The 23,074-nt window shown below is 41.2% G+C and overlaps 2 protein-coding genes across 2 annotated transcripts in view; both read right to left on the bottom strand.

The window, feature by feature from the left end:
• cadm4 (cell adhesion molecule 4) overlaps positions 1 to 7,218 on the bottom strand; it is a gene marked incomplete at its 3' end in the record, with an annotated part of 162,320 nt that extends 155,102 nt beyond the window's left edge. Inside the window, exon 1 of the mRNA XM_079240802.1 lies at positions 7,065 to 7,218. Within this exon, the coding sequence (XP_079096928.1) occupies positions 7,065 to 7,137 (73 nt within the window). The 5' untranslated portion in view covers positions 7,138 to 7,218. The remainder of the gene's footprint in view (positions 1 to 7,064) is intronic.
• Positions 7,219 to 10,363: 3,145 nt separating this feature from the next.
• On the bottom strand, positions 10,364 to 19,823 carry LOC306756022 (uncharacterized protein). Its single transcript, XM_079240641.1, has 7 exons — positions 19,719 to 19,823; positions 19,137 to 19,258; positions 18,557 to 18,776; positions 17,307 to 17,452; positions 15,056 to 15,200; positions 13,380 to 13,524; positions 10,364 to 11,040 (listed from the first exon to the last, which is right to left on the bottom strand). Exons 1-7 carry the CDS (start codon positions 19,768 to 19,770, stop codon positions 10,953 to 10,955), a joined length of 918 nt encoding a protein of 305 aa, XP_079096767.1. The 5' UTR covers positions 19,771 to 19,823; the 3' UTR covers positions 10,364 to 10,952.
• Positions 19,824 to 23,074: the final 3,251 nt, after the last annotated feature.

The raw sequence follows: 23,074 nt of genomic DNA, 5'->3' as shown, positions 1-23,074 counted from the left end.
GGTGAGAAAGTACGAATGTTTTTATATTTACAAGTTGCTCGTTAAATATGAAACTAGAAAAGCACTCGGAGAGCGGAAACCTCCGCCAAGCACAATATTAAAAAATTCTTTTAAAACATTCCTGGATCCAAACGGTGATCCGGATCACCACCAAAGTTTAATCAGTTCTTCATTTTCCCGTTTCCAACAACTCTGTCCGTCTCCGTCTGTAACTTTTTGAGTTATCTTGAGCACAAAGACGCCGAGAAAAACATAACCACCTTGGCGGAGGTAACAATCGGGTTCATCGCAGATAAAAGCAGACATCGTCCTCCGCAGTGACCCCTCCCCGCTGCAGACATGCTTCTCGTGGAGTATGTATGGACCTGACGAAAAAGAATTTTTTTCTTGTTCTTGCAGCCTCAAGAAAAAGAACTCGGTTCTTGCTTCTCGTGGAGTATGTAACAAGCTGGACCGCAAGCCTCAAGCATCTTCAGTTTGGTCTTTTTCTTTCTTCTGTCTTCATCCATCTCCCTCACATAACCTGCATGCTCTTAGTGGTTGGGGGAGGGCAGCCAACTTTTTCCTGGGATGGTTTTCATGTGCTCCTAATAATTGCCTTTAATTAATGGTTGTTTACAACTCGCTAATGAAGTGGATCGAAGCTTGCTACTTTTGATGTTGAGGCCCTTGTCTTGGACTTAAGTACAAGATGAGGGGAAGAATTGACAGAGACAAGCAGGAGAGAGAGTGCAAGGATGCATCGGGGAAGTCCAGTGGAGGCTTCAGTGGACTTTTTTTTTTTTTTTTTTTTTTTTTTATTACTTGTGTCAACAATCGCTTGGCCTTTGTCAAAATGGAGCTGGCAGTCTGAGTTTAATCCACTGTCTGCTGCTTTCACCTTGTCTGATTCAGCTATGTCGCAGTTTTTTTTTTAGCACTCAGAATGCGTTTGTTTCATTTGAACAAAAAATAATCCATTCTAATATTTTTCTTAATTCAGTTTTTTATGCAACAGTTTCAGAAATGTTATCAGAATGTAGTAAACACTAATATGATCAAGGTTTCATGTTTCAGTATAAAGTACCAGAAATGTCACAACTGAAGTGTGTGTACCTGACGCATCTGCACCAGCACTCAGCACTTTATCTATGCCAGACATGGTAATAGCTGGAATGAATTTGCCCCTCATGAGAGAGGCATTTTGAGTTTTCTAAGATAGAAAACTCATCTGAGACCTCTTCAGCATTGTTGTGTCCATGCTATGAAAATCTCCATCTGATTTCCCAGAAGATAGTGCACTGCTTTGACTGGCAATTTTCAGCATCCGACAATCTCATCAAAGCAAACCTATTAATGGTGATGATATGAAGAAGGATTCTAAATGGCAGACAGATGAATAGCCCGGTGCGTGTGTGGGTGTTTAATTCTGAGAGCTGATGGCGGCAAGTAGCGATGCTGATTGTGGGAGGACTGGCCATGAGCGGCTGTGGGATGCATTTTCAATACTTGTTTGCCTGAGTCTGTGTGCGTATATGTGTGTGTGTGTGTGTGTGTCTGTGTGGTTGTGTGTGGGTCTGACAGTGCATGAGCATACTGTGACCTCATCGATCATGGTATCTTGTCCCTCAGCTGTGGTCACCTACACAGTGCTTGCCCTCTCTCCATCTTTATCTTTCTTTATAACCATCCATCTCTCTGTCTCCGCTTTCCCTCCTCCTCCTCATCCTCATCCTCACACCCATCTTCCTCTCACACAAGCAACCAGCATTTTTCTGCATTGGAACCACCTCCATAATGTCAATCTTCTCCCTTTTCTCACCTTTTCTGCTCTCATAAATCAGTCATTCAGCACCACTGGAGTAGCCTTCTTTCTCCTTGTCTTTTTTTTTTTATTCTTTTTTTAAAGGCCCTTCCATTTTCAAGCTGAAATCTTGCAATCATTCACTCGTTTGTTGGACTCCTTTCTGCCTGACTTTCTCCTCTGCTCCACTGGTCTGTGACACATGCCCCTGGTGCTTTCCCTCCCCTCCTTGCCATTTTCCTTCATTCTTTTATACAGTCTGCCGTCAACCTCCTCTCCCACTCCCCCATGGTTCTTTCACTCTCCCTCTGTGACCCCATCAGTTCCTCAGTGCCCCAGCTAAGCCTGGTCACTCTTCATCAGCCAGCCTCTGTTGGACACACAGACCTCCCAAGGGTAAAAGGGAAATGGGGTCTTGCTGGCAGCCTCCATGCCCAGCCTGACAGTTTCACCAAGGTTTAAGTGCGTCTCTGATCCTCCTTACCCCTGAATGAGCGCCTCATTAACAACCATCCTTTCGTCCTCTTGTCTCAACATTAAGTCTTCCAGATGGGACACGCATTAGCCTCCAAACTGGCAAAGCACACAGCTTCCAGCTCTTCAATTTTAGATACTTGCCCTTTTCAGCTCAATCAGCCTCTCTAGTCCAATCACGGCTGGTGAGGGTTCTGCTGCACCGCCTGAGTGGGGATAATCACCTTGGTTACTGGTGCTACCGGAGGCCGCTGTCTAACCATGTTAGCTCCGTGCCCTGAGGGAGCCGACGAGACAGGTGTCACAGCAGCAAGGACGGTATTCAACAAGCCCAGGGCCAAACAGGAGGTATAAATGTTCACTCTTAGTCATGGAAACTGTGTCACCAACAGCGAGGAATGCTCACCCCATGGCGTTAGCTTTTTCCAAGTTTCTTTAGACTTAGGATACTCCCTCGCCAACTGCAATTCAGCATTGGCTGGCTTTGACAGAAGTACACCTTGTACCCTTGTAGAGGAAATACATAGCAACTTCTGCCTTTGTGCGTAGAGCCAAGGAGCCACGCCAAGGCGATTGCTGTTTACTGATTTCACAGTACCACAGCAAAGACAGACAGTGAGAGGGGTCAGCAGCTGGAGAAAAGCTGCTGGCTCAGGGGACATCAGGTCACAGTATGGAAAGCTGCACTTCAGGGCGCTGTTTTGCTTTTGCACAAAGCCAATAAGATCAGATGGACTTAAGAGCACGGAATTGATTGGCAGGCTTCGGATGCCAGCAAATGGAAGAGATGTCCTTGGCATCCCACTCAGCATTAAAAAACTTGAGCAGCAAAGTTGGTGAAACGCCAGTTGTTCTCAGAGAGCGACACGTAAGGACGACATAGATCACCATTATGATAATCACAAGAGGCACTATCTGGGGAATAGTAATGGGAAGGAGATGAGGTGACAGCCATAAAGAGTGTTTCTACATTAGCGCTGGCCTGATTAGATTGACAGAAAGTTTCACTAATGGACAATTAAACCAATGCTCAAATGAGCTATAAGGGTTCAATTACCAATTGATGTCTTCACGTGACCCTTTAAATCATTGTATCTTTGATTTCAATTTGTGTGAACCCCACCACAGGACTAAAGCACAAACTGAAACTGGATATGAAACAGGATATGAAAATTGATAGAGAAGCCCAATCACATGTTGTTGCAGGAGACTCTAAATGACTTGCCATGTCTCATTTCCCTCTTTGAATTAAAGAAAATGAAATTAAATGAAATGCTAAAGTATTTTTTTTTTTCCTGGGCCTGGTTTGAGGAGCTGAAGAAGATTATTGAGATGTTTGAAAACACATATGTATGGATGGTACTGATGACTGGGGGAGGCAGATCAGAAAAAATAATTACTGTAAAATACATCACCTGCAGAAAGTACGCTGGCTAAAAAATAAAATAAAATTCAGCCACTGAGTAATGGACCCATAAAGGCCCAAAGGAGAATAAAAACAGCCAACGATAAGCTCCGTAACTCTTTCAGTTGTGACTTTCGCCAGGAGCAACACAATTTGTTTATGGAGCTTATGCTGAGGCAATTGCTCAACTGAGATAACGGGCCACCCTGTCAGGACCCTTTAAGACTGCATCAGTTGATCAAACAGGGTTGTGCACAACAGCAGCAAGCAGCATATCGCTCTAGCGCTAAAAAGAAAGGCTCATTTCTGTTTCTTTTCTGTCGACGGGCATGCCAGCGCTGTCTGCCAAGTTCAGGTTGTCCAATTATTTAGACTTACAAAAGACAGCAAATCACAGAAAAAAAAGAAATAACATTGTATGACTGAAATCTCATTGTGCTCTTGGACCAAATTAACAACATGAACCAGCAGATGGCATGGCAGAGAGCAAGGAAGAAAGGTCCTGTTCTTTTCAATTAAATTGTTGTTAAGTTTATTTCATTTAGGGGGTGAATTATCATCCAAGGTTAGTATCAAAGTAGAAAAACCTTTGCTTAAAAATTTTTTTCAGGATATTAAAGAACAAAGAAAGACACTGAAATAGCAAGACCAGTGCAACATGCGTGGATGTAAAAAGGCAATCGTAACCCTCGTGTGATGCAAACTGTGCTTGACAAGCATAAAAAAAACTGAAACTGGGCGCTGAAAACTCTTGCATAAGCAAAACTCTTCTCTTCAAAAGAAAGTCTAATGTGTACATATGTTCTGCACTCATGTGTGTGTGCATATAGGTACCTGATTTTAGCTGTGCACTTACAGCATCCCTTGATGTTTGTGTTTACATGCCAAGTCTCCGTTCTGTGACTCACAGCGACATTGATTTATGCATGCTTCTCCGTGTTTGTGTGCGTGTGTGTGCTTGCACACGTATACCAGCTATAATTGGTATTCAAATCTCCTCCCACAAGTGCGTCCAACTGCTGCCATTTTTCAACCAGCAGAGCCAAAGCCAAGGTCCAAACAGGATGATGGGGAACAAGCTCAAACGGATGGCTCTCATTGCACACATTCAAATAAACAAATGGAGGTGATTTAAGGCACACAGCGATAAGGCAGGTGGTAATGGAGGCATAGGAGAGGACCGGGGATGAAGTGAAAGAATGGAAGTGATGGAGAGAAGCGATTAAGGTTGGCCAAGCAGCAGAGGTGGAGTTAACCACATTTGTTACTGTACGTGCAGAGGAAGTTTGGCCAACAGCTGCTGCAGATCAGTCACCTCCACAAAGCCATGCACTCTGTGCACAAACATACAGCTCTGACTGTGTGTGTTTGTGTGCGCATGTGTCCCTCAGGCCTGCCTGTCAGACACACTGTGAAGTCTGTCTGCCTTTCTTCTCCCACTATTCCTCTTTTCTGCCTTTCTTGCTCTCTCTTTCTCTCATCCTTCAATCTCTCCCTCGTTCTGCACAGGAGGGCAAAGTCTTCGAGCTTTACTCTCTTAGCATAACTCTATCTGACCACCCATGCAATCAATCTGTGCATTTACTAGAACAATCCAACCCCATCCCCTTTTCTCTTGTGTTGCCTTTTTAATTTCCTTGAAAATTGTGAAGAAAAATTACCAAAATCTGAAGGCATACAAAGCAATGTGTTCATGTTGTTTCGAAATATCTCTACACTTCCGTCTCTCCCTCATTCCTCTATCCACCTTGTGCCTTTAACACCCCTAACCTCCCCCAGCCTCCTGTCTCTCTAGGCCCCTGTCAGAGGCTAGATTAATGACAATGATCAGTGAGCAACCCCCAGCTGAGGGTGCCTGCAGCTGAGCCAAAACCCTGCGCTGCAAGCAGCACAACAACATCAAGCACATCCACTTGCAACACACACTGAACTGAAATTCATAAATGGATGCCCAGACAAACATGCAAACCTCATGCAGTGTATTCCATTTAGACTAACATACTAACGCCTACAACTCATGCATATAAATCAGCCTGCCACTGTTCCTGGAGCAGACATACAAATAGATAAATGACAAAAAAAAAAAAAAAAAAATCTCTCCCTGGAAGAAATAAACCCATCGCAACTGCAAGGCTGGTGGCTGGTATCTGCACAGCCATGACAACGGCAAAGGAGCAACACACTTCTCCCTATATATACACAGGACACATCATCACAACAGCCTGGTGCAGGTCTGACTGTGACAATGCCTGACCTAGCTCTTAACCCTTTCACTGCCTCCGGATATAGTGTAAAGAGCCCCACAGAGCACAACAGCAATGCAAGCCAGTGCATATCGCTCCTGCTCAGTCAGGATCTCTGACACTGAAGGTGGCATTTAACAGGCTTTTGTTTTGAGTTTGTATTTCCATTCACATCCAAGCAGATGGCACATGCTGAAGTTGCTCTGAGTCATGATGCAGCCTTATCCAAATTCCCCTTTTTGCAGCATCTGCACTTGTCAGAGGGGCTGTGAGTGACCATGAGCTCTACTGTGCCTATGAGGAAACAGTGCAGGACTTTCCCAAGCTGATGTGCTTCAAGGTGGGGGGGACAAAAGCGACAAAGGCTCTGCAGGAAGCGATATAAAGCTTTGCAATAGATTGTTAAATCTTATTGTGTCTGATAAGGAGATGTCTCAAAGGTCTTTCCCCCCAACACTGCTGCAGAATATAAAGGATGAAAACACTTCCCCGCGTCCTGGTCTTGTGTCGGACACGTCTAATCCACTGCGGGCATTTGTTATGCGCTCTCATGTGGTTGTCAAGTGTTCAATAGGAGCTCTCTGCACGCATGGCTGTACGCACAGGAGACTTATGTCATAGGCTCCAGTACACAGCAGCTACGATGCTCGATCGGTCCGGAGAAAATAGCCTCATCAAAATGCCGTGACGCACGCGGGTCAACAGACCATGTGAAGATCCGTTCACAAAACATTTTCAGCGGGGCAAAAGAAAAAGAAAAAGAGGAATGACAACCCAGACTTTCACTTTTGCTCTGATCTTTAGGTGTTTTTGAGGGGATTTTCCACTAAAAAGATATCAGAAGTGGGACAGAATAAACAATGACTCACACCACAATCCTGGCGTGCGCGAGCAGATTAGCTTCTAATTATCTCATGCTAAATATTAACAGGGGAGGGAAAAAAAAATCAACCGAAATAAGTGCACGTGCTTTTTTTTTTCTTCCTCATTCACGCTGCCTCGTCTCATGAACCAAAACAATCTCAGCGCGTTCATTTTCCGTCTTCTCGGGTTAGAGGACTTGGACAAACTTGATCCCAGAGCCCCCCCCCCCTCCTCCTCTCTCTTAAACACATCGCCACGGCTCTCCCCCATTCACCTGACACTCATTCACTCTTACCGGTGTTGACCAAGCAGGCGACTGTGATGATGATGAGAGGGAAGCAGTAGTTCCACAAGGGCGCCAGAGCCATCGCTGATATTCCTCTCTAGTCTTCTTTAGTATTCCTCTTCCTCGGAGAAATCAGTGTCATGAACCCGCAGGTTCACTCGCCCGACAGAACCCTCAGCGACTGTGTGTACCTAAGTGTGTCTGTATGTGTGTGTGCGTGAGTGTGTGTGTGTGTGTGTGTGTGTGTGTGTGAATGCGCGCGCCACACCGTGCGTGAGCGAGTGTGTGTATCTTGTCAGGCGCTGAGAAGCGTAACAGCAGGTCTGTGCATAGCAGTGCTTTAGTCTCATACACACCCACTTTCTCTCCTTTCTGTATGGCAGAGTATAATAGCTTGGCCGGTTTTTCTTGGTTGTTTTACATTGTAAATAGATTTAAAGCTTGCCAGCAGGGCGGGCCTGAACCTTCCTGACCAATAGCAGAGAGGAGGAGAGGGACGGCTGCAAGGGGTTGGGCTTTGAAAAAAAAAAAAAAAAAAAAAAGAATTAGGAGAATTAGGGAGGGAATTCAGGACAGGCTTCATCCTTAATTGAAAACAATTCGCTCTAAATATGATTGATAACCAGTTTTAATTTTCCGACATAAACAACCAATTTATTTCAAATTTCGTGCTGCGGACAGAGAAAGATGAGGGGCACAATGATTTCATTTTATATTAACAGACAGCAGTGTTACAGTTATTTGTGCTCTGAAGTTGATTGGGGGAGAGGGGAACATTATTTAGATTGACTCATTTCATTCTTATGTACCACAGTGAGAAACATGAATTGGGCTTTCTATTGGGTTGATTTAACATTAAAAAAAGAAAATTACTGGAACTCTAAAGGAAACACAATTTAAAAAATTTTAAAAAAAGATTTTCTGCTCTAAGTTTATTCATTTGCAGAAGCTTTGCGTCCAAAAGTGAAACAAAAACAAAAAACTTGCGCCAAGGGCAAGACTTATTTATGCTCAGAGATCCTGTTTTTGTTTTTTTCAACTTTCATTCTTTGCCCACATTTTGCTCATAACTGTGTTTTCCAGTCAGAGGACCATGGTCTGTTCTGAACATAGTTTCTCTTGCCATATCCCTTCACCCCCCCTCCCCCGATCAAGTATGTCATGGACCTGTAGCCTCCCAGGCTTGAGCCATGTCTTCTCAACTGTAACTTTGGCGCCTCCCTCAGATATGCATGGGAATTACACCGTCTGTTCGGTCTCTCATCCGTCACAAATCCAGAGGATATTTCTGTTTCACTTACAAAAGTTACAACACTTAGTAGAGTATCAAAGTACCAGATTGACATTAATATTAATGTAAATACCTTTGACTTTCTAGAAAGTTGTTCTGAACTCTCATATCGACCTCCACTGATGGATGGGAGAACATAAAGTCTTAGCTTCAGGCTCTTCCCACTCAATGAACCTAGTTTTTTTTTTTATACTTTTTTTTTTTTGGCAAGAATAATATCTGTCCTGCTTATGCCCCATTCCCACCCAATCCAATTTTTCCCTGTCAGTCCTGCAAGTGTTTATTCCCGGGTTGGCAGGGAGTCGGTGGCAGTGGCTCTCCCCCACCAGATGGGGTATTGTCAGGAAGTAATGAGGGGGAAACACCTGCTTCTCCAGCTAACTCCACTCCTTCATTTTCAGCCATTTGACACAACATATGCAGGATGCACATACAAAACCAAGTGACCGTGACAAGAACAGCAGTAGACGATAACATACAGTAACAAAATGCCCGGCACTGCAAGGCTATACAGTTAGGTGTCATGTTTGGTATAACTTACCTCTACATGAAGGTTTTTTGCTCTGAGTGCTGCCAAGAAGTTTGTGTGCCAAACCAAGTGTTGACATTAGTGAGGAGCTGTCTGACTTTAATGACATAGATCAGCATCCTTGTCTCATTAGGGACTCACCTGAGCTGGATAAGACATTTTGGGCTGTTTGGTATTCTCTCCATAGGCAGCACATCCACCTAAGTTGTCCGATGGTTTAGCCGTGAGGCACAGTCAAAGTGAAAATGTTGTAAATTACACTTCTTCTTCCTCTCATGCAGAACCTTACACCTCAGGGTCAGCATCTCTGTGTGAAATTCCAGATACATAACATTGTTTTTTTGTGGCCATCCAGCTGAAGCCTCAGGACCAAAGACAACTATGGAACACACTTCACTCATGACTGACTCAAAAAAGCCAAAACAGGATGGTGCTCATTGGCATTTAATATCCAGAAGGGCATGAGCATATATGTAGAATGTATTTTAGACTTCTTGTATTTCTTTCCAACTCTACAAACTTTAGCTTGGGAGACTCGTACCAAACCAGAAAATAAAATCAATATATATATATATATATATATATATATATATATATATATATATATATATATATATATATATATATATATATATATATATATAATTTTCTGGTTTGGTACGAGTCTCCCAAGCTAAAGTTTGTAGAGTTGGAAAGAAATACAAGAAGTCTAAAATACATTCTACAAAGGATGGCTGCAGCAGCTGTACAGGGGGCTTGAATAATCAGTTTAATAACATTATCAGGGCTGTGCTCTGTGGCGCATGCACCAGTTAATGGAGTGTCATTGTTAAACTGCCGCTTTGCCCGTTATTAACAGCGGCCTACGGTCAACCACACACCGATAATAAAACCACATAAAATCCAACATAACTTCAACAGACAGCTGTAATGAAATTCTCGGCATCGTGAGCACGGTTGTGGTAATAAGCGATGGTGGTGCGGCACGGCATTTAGGGTTACAAGGCAACAGAGGAGAAAACTAAAAAGATGAAGACGTTGCATATGATGGTTATTTTTTTAGATGGGGTGAGAGGGTACGAGCTGACAATATCTAGTGTTAAAGCAGAACGAGCTATAACTAACCTGTTTTATTGATGACTGGGCGAAGTTTTAAGGTTACCAGTGTTTGAGGAAAATGTGTCAATCCAAATGTAAGGATCTGCAGCCAAACTGAGTGTAAAAATAAAAAGAAAAGTTTGTGTTTATTGGCAGGTAGAAAATAGAGACAAGATGGCAGAAGTTTAAGTAAAGATCATTCCCTCTGAGGAAGGTCTTTCAGACTGAAGAGGGAGGTTAGTAAACAAGCCGATGCAAACTAGGGATGGCATTGGATCAAGAGGATGCACGGTCAAGCAAGCGCACGTCTGGCTTTCAGCACATTGTCAATACACTCCAACCTCTTTTGTATCTTTAAAATGGAAGAGAAAAATCAATGATACACTGGAGGAAAGTGAATAATAATTTATAAAAGCCATTTCATTCCACAGAAACCCAAAGTGCAGTGTTACAGTGCAATGTACTTCCATGCAGCCACCAGTGATAAAATTCTAATAATTTTCTTAGATACATAAAGTTGCATCAGCTTTGGGGAAAAAAAGAGAAAAATACACAAACAAGGTATAAAATCTCTCCTATCACCCATATAGTTCATTTATAATATTGACTGAGCAATTACATTGGAAACTGGAAGAAAATAATTGCATGTCGAGTCTTTACAGATTTGACAAGTACACAAGCCTCTTCATCATAATTTTGCAAAGAATGCAGCCCACCGTTTTTCTATGCTGTAGAGTAAATGAAAAGAAAATTGCCAACCTTTTTGTCCAAGACGCGTAACTGCAGCCTACACCCACAAGCAAAGTTGCGTTGGCATCTCTAAAGCAATCATTTGCCCTTCAGTAATTTTTCCCCACACTCAGCTTGTTACTGATTTCGATTTTTCTCTCTACACAGTCTTCCAATATCCCCATTTGACTCCCTCTTTTCTTTCCTTGCTTCTGCCTCCCGTATCTCCCTCATTTGCTTGTCTATTCAGTCACACCAGGGGTTGTTTGTCTCCATAGGTGGAGGGAAGCGACTCCACACTTGTTTTGTAGATGGGTTTTTTCTGAGAGTGGTCATCGCTGGAAAGAGGAAGAGAGGGAAAGACAGAGGAAAATGAAAATCATTTTATCGATCTCACAGTAGGCACTCTAAAAGTATAAGTGAGGAAATTATAGACTAGAGCTGAGAACTGGAGGCACACCTGGCTGCAGATATGAAAGTCCATTATCCTTTCTTTTGCTGTTTCTATTTCCTTGCACACACACACACTCACACACACATACTTGTACACTCATGCAACACAGAATAGCAAAAGAATTTATTTTCAAAACCGCAACATTTATCTGTCCATATCGCAAAGGAATTGATGGAAATAGATGTTGCTGCACGGGGTCATGGTGCACATAAATATGCTCTGTTCTATATTCTGCATGTAGGATTTCAATTCATTTCCGAATTTGTATTTTAGTTTTTCTCTCAAAGATTTTGCTAATGTTGTTTCTCCTGTTTAGATCACTGATAGCAATCTCCGGGTGGTTTGATAATTAGCTTCATAGGTGAAACTACTCAAGGATTTAGTTCCAAATTATTATAAAAGAAAAAAGTTTCCATACAGAATTGAGGGGGGAAAAAAGAGGCTCTTTCTGTGCAATGGCCATGTGAAGAAAAATTAAAAAAAAAAACATTGGACATTTCTCCATCAGGCAAATGCATCATATAAAAGAAAGCAGCTAATAAAAATCCACTGATGAGCTGCAAGCAGTTCTTTGATGCTGCCGGTATCTATGGAATCCCAAGAACCTCTCCAGCTGTATGTTAGCCGCCCTTAATCAATGTTCACAAAAAGAAATGTTTGCAGTATGCTCAGAAATACATGAAGACTCATTTTCATATGCTTTCTTTTACCGGTTGAATGCCACGTTACACTAGATGGTTCAGAAGGATGGAGTTCTAGATCATTAGAGGATGACAACCATGTCCCAGCAAGGCTGTGAAGTCAGTCAGGTGGTGAGTGATGTTTTGGGCTGGAAGAACGGAGAGTGAGATGGTAGGCCCCTTTAGGATGCCCGGGGGTGTCAAAATAGCCTCTGCCAACTACACGAAATTTTTAACCCACCAGTTCCTGCTGTGAAATAAGAAGAACTAAGCCTTCTGCAGTAAAATCATTTTCATGCAAGACAATCTGCAATCACACGCTGCAGAAAGTATCACTAAATCTTTGGCTGCTAGGGGTGTAAAGGGAGAAAGCCTATTATTTAGCCATCATAATCCTTAGATATCAACTCTAATGAGCTCCTGTAAAGGAGGATTTAAGAGGCTGGGCAGCAGTATGCATCCAAACAGTACATTTTTGAGGCAATTCTAGCATTTTTAAATGAGATACAGGCAGAAACAATGCATGGACTTACAAGTTCAATAGAAGATGACATCGTTGTTAAGATAACATTAAAGAAGGGTTCCTATGTTAACACGAAACGTGATCTCTGAAAATGTTTCTTTGATTTGTTTTTTGCTAAGTAACAAAAAAATCATGACAGGTGAACATTTTGGTTCTTTACCATTTTGAAACTGTCATTGGAACATAATGTATATACTCACACGATTTCTGATACTTCTACTAATTTCATTTGCCATTGCCTTTTTATATACCTCACATCATTTCAGAATCTAACTTGCTTCTAAAAGCTCACACTTTTTCTTTTTTTTTTTACAAGCAGGAGGAGTATGGAAATATCAGGGAGCTGAGGGAGCATTACATAAATCAAGGATGAGGTCAAAGAGGGTTAGACCTGCAGAGACAGATTTTAATATTCAGTCTGGATAATGCCTTTTCATACAAAGGCATTAGTCTCCACACATGGACAGACTGTTTGCGTCGACATTCATCCAGTGAAGCATAAACAAAAGTGAATACTGGTAAATACCAAATGCACACTCTGTAAGTGAAATGGCCTTGCTTCTATCATATGAGACAGAATGAAATATTATAGTAATGGACAAATCCGTAAAATAAAGTCAAACTGCGGGCGGCGAGGCGGGGAGCGAGTTAGGGAAAACAGGAAGGTGAATGTGGATAAACAAACACATACATTCACCTGCATTCGGTGGGATATTATCCATCAGGTTTGGAACATGATTTAAGATGTCATTAACCAGAGTGAATTCAAAGCGGTTGGCCAGTGAGAGGGCTCAGGAAAAGTTAGCAGGGAAGTCTTTGTGGTGAACAGCAGCTGAACGAATTCTCTCATCGCAAGCTTTTTATTTATATCATTAGGATCTTCACCATTCCTCCAGCAAGCTAATCCGACTGTATTCATCTGAGATGAATAGCGTTCCTGTTATTAAACAGCCTAAAAGCAAATGCATGCAAAGTAACTTATGATTAGAAATGATCAGACACAAACTTGTTGATTCTTACATGGGGCCTTTGCTGGTCCTGATCCGCTTGGCCCTGCGGCACAGGAACACACTCACGGAGAGGATGAACACAAACAAAACCACAGCTGCTGCTGAGGTCATCAAGCAGAGATGGCCATTAGTTGTCTCATACCAGGGGGCATCCTCTGTGGGACAGACATGAAGGGAAACGTGCATCACACAGAATCCTAAATCAGCTGAGCTTACCGCCTCCAGGCAAAGCATCTTCAGGCAACCTCATGTTTGTTTGTATGAAAAAGAGTGTCTGGAGTTCAGACAAGCCATAGTTCTTTTCACAACACTGACCTTCAAGAAGTATGCCTACTAGAATTTTAACAACCTAATTTTTATCCCTTTCATGTGCATGAATTTCCAGTTTGCACATTATGTCGGAAAAAGGGGGATTTTGTGAGCCTGGTCTTTAGAGCCATGGCCAAAGCAAACACTAAAAAAAGAAATAAAGTTAAGAGTATTTGAAGCAGAGGCATGCACATGCTTTGTTTCTTCATGAATACAGTATGTTAAGAGGATTCCTGGGCAGCTGGAGTCACTCAGGTTTACACAGGGAATGTTTGCTTAGGGTTTGTGCAGCATGTGTAGTGGCAACTTCAAAGTAGTGGTAGAGGTATGCCGAGTTTTCTCACCATGCCCTCAAGGGAGAGCAAGTATTGTGTCAGTATCTAGAAATTATTACATTTTTAATTAATACATGTGCTTCGGAGAAAATGCAGTGGAGCACAGTGACCAATGAGTCAATTATAGCACTAATAAGGAAGCCATACTGTAATAAATCGGATGCACTGCTGCCGTCCTGCAGGTTGCATGATTTCATTTGTTAAAATCACAAAGCTTATGAATCATATTCACTGTGAATGCTGAAAAAAAAAAAACTGCAGTAAATTAAAAGCCTAATCATCTCACAGGTCAGTGATAAAGATGATGAAGACAGACGAAGTGCTTCTGATTGGATTAGCTATAGTATTGTAATGAAATTATTGCCTAGCTTTAACCTAATCATGTTTCATGAGAAATCATACAATTTGTCAGTCATATATATTCACACAGTCTCTGTAGACGAAATGCCAGCACAAATACATATGAAAAAGTTATTATGTGCTATTTTTTTTTCTTATAATCTTAAAGATTCTCGTTTGTGCATGGAAATCTGAAAACAATTTAATTTAATTTAATTTAAAGGTCATCTGTATTCAGTGCTTTTTTTTAAACCCTGTGCTTATCTTTTCCAATAATAACTATAATATGTATTCAGCCATTTGAATTTTTAGACATCATTTCATTTTTCACCTTTTCTGCATGAAATGTTTTATTTTTGTTATTTTGACAGCAAACCTCAGTACTTTTCTATTTCCCCAGAAATTTTGCAAACTTGTAGCTGATAACTTGCACGTATGCACCTCATGGTGTATGCCTGACCTTTAAAGTGACATTTGAGTGGCTGACAGAAAAGGAAATAAAAAACAGGGGATTTTTGTTGTTGTTGTTGTTGTTGTGGTTGTTTAGGGAGGGTGTGGTTGTTGTTGTTTTGAGGTGTTCTGTCTTTAGCACGGGGGAAGTTTAAGATGACAAAAGCACTAACAATTTTATTCAGAAACAGGATGTGGTGCTTGTTAGGTACAAAAAAACAATAGGCCTAATTCAGATGAAGCTTTGTCCTACTAGGCAGCACGGTGATGCGGAGGGTACGCTTCTTGTTGAGGAACTCCACAGAAGGATGCTGGACCACGCAGGTGTACTCTCCATCATCCAGTAGACTTGTCTTTCTCAGTGTCAGAGTGGAGGAGGGCAAGACCCAATCACTACCCTGAGAGTGAGAGAGATGTATGAGAAGGGTTAGAGAAGGGAAACTAAATGTTTTATTGGTCAGGTTGTTTGCAGCCCTGCAGGAACGTACAAGTGCATCCAAATTAAGATGGATGGAGAGAAGATGATAGTTGTGGACAAAGGAGAGACATGGAGGTGTAGAATTACAGGAGCATTACATGAACCATGTTAAAACTTAAGAGAAAATAAAAGAGGTTAAAGTGGAACAGAAAGTAGTTATTTTGGGAGATTCGTTCAAGGAGGTCCAATGGTAGAAAGTGAATTAGAGCAAGCAAAGAACAAACAGAAAGACTGGTGGCTTAAAGGAGACAAGGATGCATAGATACACAGTGGTGTGTGACCCTGGGAAAGCAGTCCCGTAAGGCCCATTTAAAATGTATTTACCTGTGCATCAGTCCCAATAAATGAACACACATCGACACAAGTCAATAACCCAGATAACACCATCATCCGCAAAGACACACTGTTAACACAACACATAATGAGATGGCAGGGGAGCAGGATGAATTGTTGACACAGAAATAGCAGCATTATTATGAGATACAGCCCAACATGGGAGGAAACGAATAATAGACCAAACACAAGGATTGGAAAAAAACAAACCAAAAAAAAATGAATGTTGAGGAGTTGGTAAAAAAAAAAGAAAACAACACAACAGGGGAAAAAAATGACACCATGCAAATGATTTGGCTCTTGGGAGCTGCAGTTCCTGCCAAGAAAGTCCATTTCAATTTGAATGGATCTGAATTAAGAGGATTTCCCATAAAGGCCAGGTCTGGCCAAAGCAGCATTTTGTATGCAAATCCACTGGCTCCCAAGCACTGGGCCATTTCTGCCTCTGTCCTGCTGTCATTACCAAGGGCCAAAGCGCTCACGGGCGCCTGTCTGTCAAATTGGGCCACTCTGATGCCACTTTCTGCCTCACATGCACTCCTGTCAAACACAGTGAGCTTCTTACACACACACACACACACACACACACATAAACACAAGAAATCAACTCTAACCACTAATACTGAAATATGAACAATATTCTTTTCATTTTCTTTTCAGAGTTCATGTTATTTAAACAAATAAAGCACAAGTGAATCATGAGCACTGGCCTCTCCAGTCACACGGATAATTATTACTAATCATTAAAAGTGACAGCACTGCCTGGTTGACAAATAGAGACAGAAACCTAAAGCTCTGCATACAATCATGTGGAGGACAAACACTATTAGCGCCATGACAAGTCCACTGAATTGGATTTGGACTTGTAAGCCCATTTAAAGCCAGGATTAGCAGTGACCCTTTAACAAGCATATTAACCCAGAGCCATCTTATCAAGAAGAAAAACAAAAAAGGGGAAAACTCAGTAAGCTGATCTGCTTTTTTTCCCCAAGATTTCTTCATTATTACATCTGTGGTTATTAGCCATCGTGAGGACTTGAACACCTTGAAAGTGCAATATCATTTTCTCACCACAAGGGCACAGTGCATCACACGAATAATCAAATGTGTCGTGTTCTGCATTCTAGCTCTCACTCTGGCATTTAGAACCAAGACGTCTTAATTTCCCTTCAGCAATAGTTTCTTGGATCAGTGAAGAGCCTAGTTGAATTATTCAATGCCAGTTAACCAAACACACACAAAACAAAAAAGAAGAATGGAAAGAAAAAAATCATTAGAAATCTATCTGCATAATTGTTTTCAGGTTGACTGGTTCTTGTCTAGACCTCATTAAACTATTAATCCTCTGTAAGTGGGCATGCTGCAATCCCCAGCAAGAGGTGAGCCTAAGCCAACCGGTCATTTAAACACAGAGTGCTCCTATTGCAGAGGAGATGGAGGGATTACAGGCAAGGCAAAGTAAAGAGGAAGGCAGGGAGAAAAAACAAAAGTGTTAGAGGCAGGAGAGACAACTAGAAGAATGTTTGAACAAAGCCAAGAGACCAACACAGATCTGGTGAGCCTGGGAGGAGACGGGGGAGGGAACAAAATAAATTAAAGAGGTCACATCACGAGAGACTAAAAGAGAGAAGGACGAGTTTCCAAAAGCATAATGAGGACGCTGCCTCTGAGCACATAGCTGAGGTGTTCTCACCTCTTTCTGCCAGAAGTAGTTTGGCTCTTCTGACGAGCTGGCAGAGCACTTCACAACCACGTCTTCTCCGAGTCGCACCTTCAGCTCCTTCGGGACATCCATGTAGCTTCTGTAGCCGTCCATAGACAGTGACGGTTGTCCCAGATCTAAAGCGCAGCGCAGATGAGAAAGCATGATCGGGCATTAATGAGGCGACTAATTTAATGCATGCTGAGGTAACCTCTTCAAGCATTTGAAACGTGCCTAAACATATGTTTGCAGGTGTAGCGCCTGGTAAACACTCAGATCTTTTAAATATACTTGAGCATACGGGCTTAAGTATGAAAGCCTTGAATTGTTACAAACTGTACCAAGCAATCAATAGTAATGATGATAGGCTTCATCTTATCGAAGTCTTTAGAGAGGCAGTGTTGTGAGTAATGGCTCGTTTTCTCTTCCATCTTAATAGATGGCTGACATCCATCTAGCTTCTGGCTTCTCTCTCCCTCTGCCTCCTGCCGTCCTTTAGTTCATTCTAATCTTTTCCTCTTATTGATTCCTCCCATGAGGCCGAGGAGCCTATCAACCAGCATTGCGGTCGATATGGTGGCCACTGAGAAGAGAGAGGACACTGAAAATCTGACCGGCTATGGTATTGATGACAATTCATGCCACTACTCCAGACTGAAAGTGTAGCTTCAAACTGAAATGTATGGAGCACAGACAGTCGCAGTGTTTGTGTTGGATCTGTATTGGGTTTTTTTTTGTTTTTGTCTTTGCTTTTTCTGCTCTTCTCTGCAGCAGCATTCCATTGCTATGTCTAGTTATTGATAATTAATGTGTTTTTCTATCCATCACTGTGAAGAAAAGCTCTGTCTACAGTGTCTGGAAGATTGTCTTTATCTCCTGCTAGTTGCAAATATGAGGAAATTAGTTCCAGACACTTTCTGTTTAGGCTACAAATCACATCTATTCACCTGCGGACATTCAGGGGTTTTTTTTTTTTTTTAGGCTCCTTCCTGTGCGACACATATCAGTACAACCAGTTTGCCAAATTTCCTTACTAAAAGCAAAATGCAGAACTACAGGAATGTTTTTCTATTACATGTTTGTCTCACTAGTTCTCAGATCCTTTTTAACTCCCACGCAGAACACTGAAAACTCTGACAATTAAATATTTGTCAAACCAAAAATAAAGGATCTTATTGTCCTACAGATTTGATGAAGACAGCTCTGACGCAGTGCCCTCTCACACCAACTCAAGAACTCACAATGCACTTTGAAGGTCAGTGGTTGAGAGGAGTTGTCAGGTGCAGTCACATTGTCAGCATCTGACACACAGCGGATGGGCACCCCAGAGAACCTTGATGAGTAGTGAATGAACAGATAGGCTTTCTCTTCGTCGTACTCAACATGTGGCATGTAAGCACCGAAAAAGCAGCGACGTCCCCACCAAGATTTGTCCGAAAATTGACGCCAAACCTGTGAATACTGATAGAAAGAAAGAAAGAATTTTATTCAACTGTAACAGGATATTAATGTTGCATAATGCAAACGGGTTACATTAAAAGGTCTTAAATATCTTGTTTTTAATTCACCACTGTGCAAAAAAGAAAAATCTAACATTTCTAATATTTGCATAGAGGACAGGTAAGTGAGGACAGGTATTGCAAATTCATTTCCGTATCAATGTCATGACATGTAGCTGTGTTTACCAAACTTCAAAAGTTGATGTGTATAATCAAGAGCTATCAAATCCATAAACACACAGGCAATATATAACAGAAAATTCAGTCTGTGTAATAACCACTGTCCTCTCATACCTACCACCTAATAATTCCCAGGACTCACCTGAGAGAAGAACTCAAAGTGGACCTGGCTGATGTTGAGGTCAGAGTTTGCGTACAGGCATTCCAGGGTGACTGGCTGTCCGTCCAGAACTGGCTCAGTCGGCCCGTTAATGATCAAAGTTGCTGTATGTGGGCAGACATTACAGATGCAGGTTATTGATCACAACACGAAAGGACAGGGGAGCTCTGGAGCTGAAGGTCTGGGCCAAACCTCTTCTTTTTACTAACATTTTACTAACATTGGCAGTTTGTTTTTCACTTCAATCTTTCACATTGAAGATTTCACACTAATGTTAAATTATGGCCTCATAAAAGACTGCATTTTTCTTGTCTAATCGTCAGTCTCTTGGTGGTTCTACCAACGTTTGGTGTTTATGTCTGAGTTGTGTAACCACCAGGGAAAACCAGTCAGAGTGACAGAAGAGAAAAACAAAGCATTTCCTCAAGAGAACACATCAACACAGACACACAAGCAGAGAAGCCAGACTCTCAAGATTAAACCAATATCTTCATTTTACAGACAAGAAAATATTTTCAAGTTCTTTGATTAAACTGCAAAACAGAAAAAATAAAATAAATTTACCAGAATTGCCGTGAATCAGGGCGACCAATGTTATAAGCAGAAGTCCTTTCATGGTTCTGGTCAGAATAAGTCGGTATTTAAAGCAACTTCAGAGTTCCTACGCAGCTTCTAATGTGAAATGAAAGTTTCCGGTGTTTATGTATTACAGAGTGTAGGTGTGGCTTTCATTTTTCCTTTCAGGAAGTCTGTTTAAAGTAGTTTGAAATTGAAGTCGCAGAATCCGTTTATTTAATTTTAAGAACCGAAAATAAATAAAGCTGAATAGGCTAAGTTTTAATAAACATATCATGTTTTTGCTGATGTGTACTGAAGTAGGCTTATGGACCAAGCTGCTGCAGTTCCTCCAATCATCACTCCTCTTCTCTCGGCGTGTCATTTGTATCTAAACGGTCACGCAGATCTTACCTTTGCCCGTATGAGCGTTTTGTGTGACAAACTACTATTTTCCTCCGTGTTGGACGAAATATGAAGCCACACGTGGCTTGTTTTGGTGTTTATGGCAAGCCGTTTTGACGTTTATTAGAAGCGCGCTCCTCTGTTGTCCTTTAGACATTAGATTCTATCAAATGTACATTTTTACTATTCAGAATTTTATTCAATAAATAGGCAGTCCTCAGTCACATTTTTGCTTGTAGAAAGTGAATTTCAATATAGCTATCTATTAAAATGGTACTAGTAAGCACCAAAGTTTAGGTAGGCGAAACATTAAAAACATTAATAAATTTTTATTTGTACATTTTTAAAATTAGCTTAACTGGAATTGTATTTCAGAGATCTTTCATTCAGTTATTCCTTGTCAAAATGAACATTTGAGAAATATGAAACATTCCCATTTATCTGTAGTCCAGATATGCTAAATGAAATTCTTCTGATGTAAAATAAAAATTCTGGATATGTGAAATACACTAGAATTTATACTAGGATACTTTGGAATTTCAAGTATGAAATTGTTTCAAAGGTGTAATTTTCATTTCAGATATCAAAAATAAAGACAAAAGCAAAACATTCCAGATATCAACAAGATCATTTCTAATATCAAAAGAATATTTTGATTTATAAAAATTTCATTAGCCTTTGGCTTTATCAGAACATCTGCTTTCAGCACACTATTTGGTGCAGTTTCGTGGAAGACTAACAAATCCAGAGTAGTGTCTGTTACAAGGCAACTTTTTCTATGTCATTCTGATAGACAAGGTAAGTTAGCACATTGTACATTTGTCACTGAGCTTTTAGTGGATATAAATAAGTCAAAATCTCATAATTATCCATTATCTAAATAGATATGATCAGACATTAGTTATTCAGTTACTAATATGTGTAAGACTGCAGTGAATGTACTGAGCACCAGAGCAGACAACATCAACAGTGTGTTCGATTTGTACTTGGAAGTCGGATTTTCCAAGTTGCCTGTTGGAAATAAAACATGAATCCCCCCTGAAATTGGAAATCTGAAAGTCAGACCAGACCCACCTTTCCTGAGTATACTTTTTAAACATGGATACCCAACAAATGGTGAATGAAACATACAATTATACCTGAATGTACTTGTTTAACTACATAAATTATAGTTAAAGGGAGTGCAATGTGCAATGTCAACAAAGAAATTGAGTTAAAACAAACTGCTTGCATGTCCAAAATGCGAAATGAAAGAATTGAATTTTGTCTCTCTGCTCCCACTTCCAACTTTCGAATCAATGCCCGTCCTTTTTTTCATTTTTTTTGGAGCTCACCCAAGCTTAATGTTTGGTTTGTGCTTTTTCTCGGCATGAGAGGTAACACTGAACAATCAAACACCCATTTTACTTGACCTATCATGGATTCACTTCTAAGCAGATGTTCTGACTGAGTCTTCTTTGCTTGCTTCATGCAATGTCGCCTGTGGCCACAAACGCTAACTGTTGTCTCTCCAGCACTGCAGTGAAGCATGGTGATAAATCGGGGGACAAGCCTGCGGCAAGTGATTGCTGGGGGGACATGGTGACATGGTGACATGGTGGAAGACCCGATGTGGCTTTTCCCCCTCTGTTTGGCCAGCTCCTTGATTCTCAGGGGTTACAGGCTATGATGTGGAAGATGAGGAGGACGTTGATTTGGACCCCTTAGTGATGATAATGATGATGACAATGAAGTTCTCCCATCCTCCCTCCTGCACCAGCATTGTGTTTGAGCAGCTTTACCAGCCCTCTTTGGCCACCTGCAAGGTCAATCTGGTATGAGGTGTGTTAACGGGCAGCAGCCCAACTGGTCATTGACTGACCCACATTGCAACATGATGATGGAGAATAGAGGGATGGAAAAATTCTGCCATTGCACCAAGCTCCAACTAAACACCTTATTAATAATCTGATCACTCTTCTGCCAGCTTATCAGGTGGAGCTATTTCAGGAGATGAACCACCTTTTAGATAAGGATACACCAAATTCAGCTGTGTGGGAGGAGATCTCTGTGTTACACACCACATACTCTGGGTGTGGAGAGGTGAAGTATAAGGCTGTGGCCCCATCATGGGCCTGGCTATAGCAGGGGATTGGTTGTTGTGGCTCAGTCTCTCAAGACCAAGACAAGCAGGTTCTTCATAACCTGGCTGATGGTAAGGGAGCAGACCCACCATCCTGCATGGCTGATTTCTCTACACATGAAAAGCTCTTGGATGAGTTATGTTAAAAGAATTTCACTGATCTGGACAAAATTCCATGTTCATCTACAGGTTTACCAAATTCATTAAATCAAAAGACATTTTCCAGAGGAGCGCAACAGTGCAGTTGTCTGTTTATGTTAAAGACCAACGTTGTTACCAAATGCTGGTAGATGAAGAATGACTACAGATTTTTAATTTTTTGGATATTATAATACAGTCTTAAGCAGACCAGATCGTAAGTGTTGCATGTCACCTTACTAAGTATAGCTGAAGGTTACTATGACTTGACTTGGACTAGAGCCATAAGACATCTTTGATTTGGATGTGCAAAAAAGGACTTGTGGACATTTCTGTTGTGGACACACACACACACACACACACACACACACACACACACACACACACACACACACACACACACACACACATACAAACCCCTACTTGATTTGTTATTTGTTGCATGATCCAGTGACAAGGTGGTTATAACACACAGTCTGTTGAAAAATTGTTGCATTTTAGCAAGAAAAATGTTAAAATCAATGAGCTTAATGTTATAAGAAAACATGATCCAGTGATTAAAACACCATTGGCCTTTTTTTTTTTTTTTTTTTTTTAGTCTAACACTCATATCTTTTTTGTTGAACTAAATATTTATTAGGTATGTCAAATTCAACAACCAACGAGTAAAGCATTCTTACCCTTTCAGTATTTAATGATA

Source organism: Telmatherina bonti (genome assembly GCF_933228915.1).
Source record: "Telmatherina bonti genome assembly, chromosome: 5".
Lineage (NCBI taxonomy): Eukaryota > Metazoa > Chordata > Actinopteri > Atheriniformes > Telmatherinidae > Telmatherina > Telmatherina bonti.
This window is presented reverse-complemented; position numbering and strand designations above follow the sequence as displayed.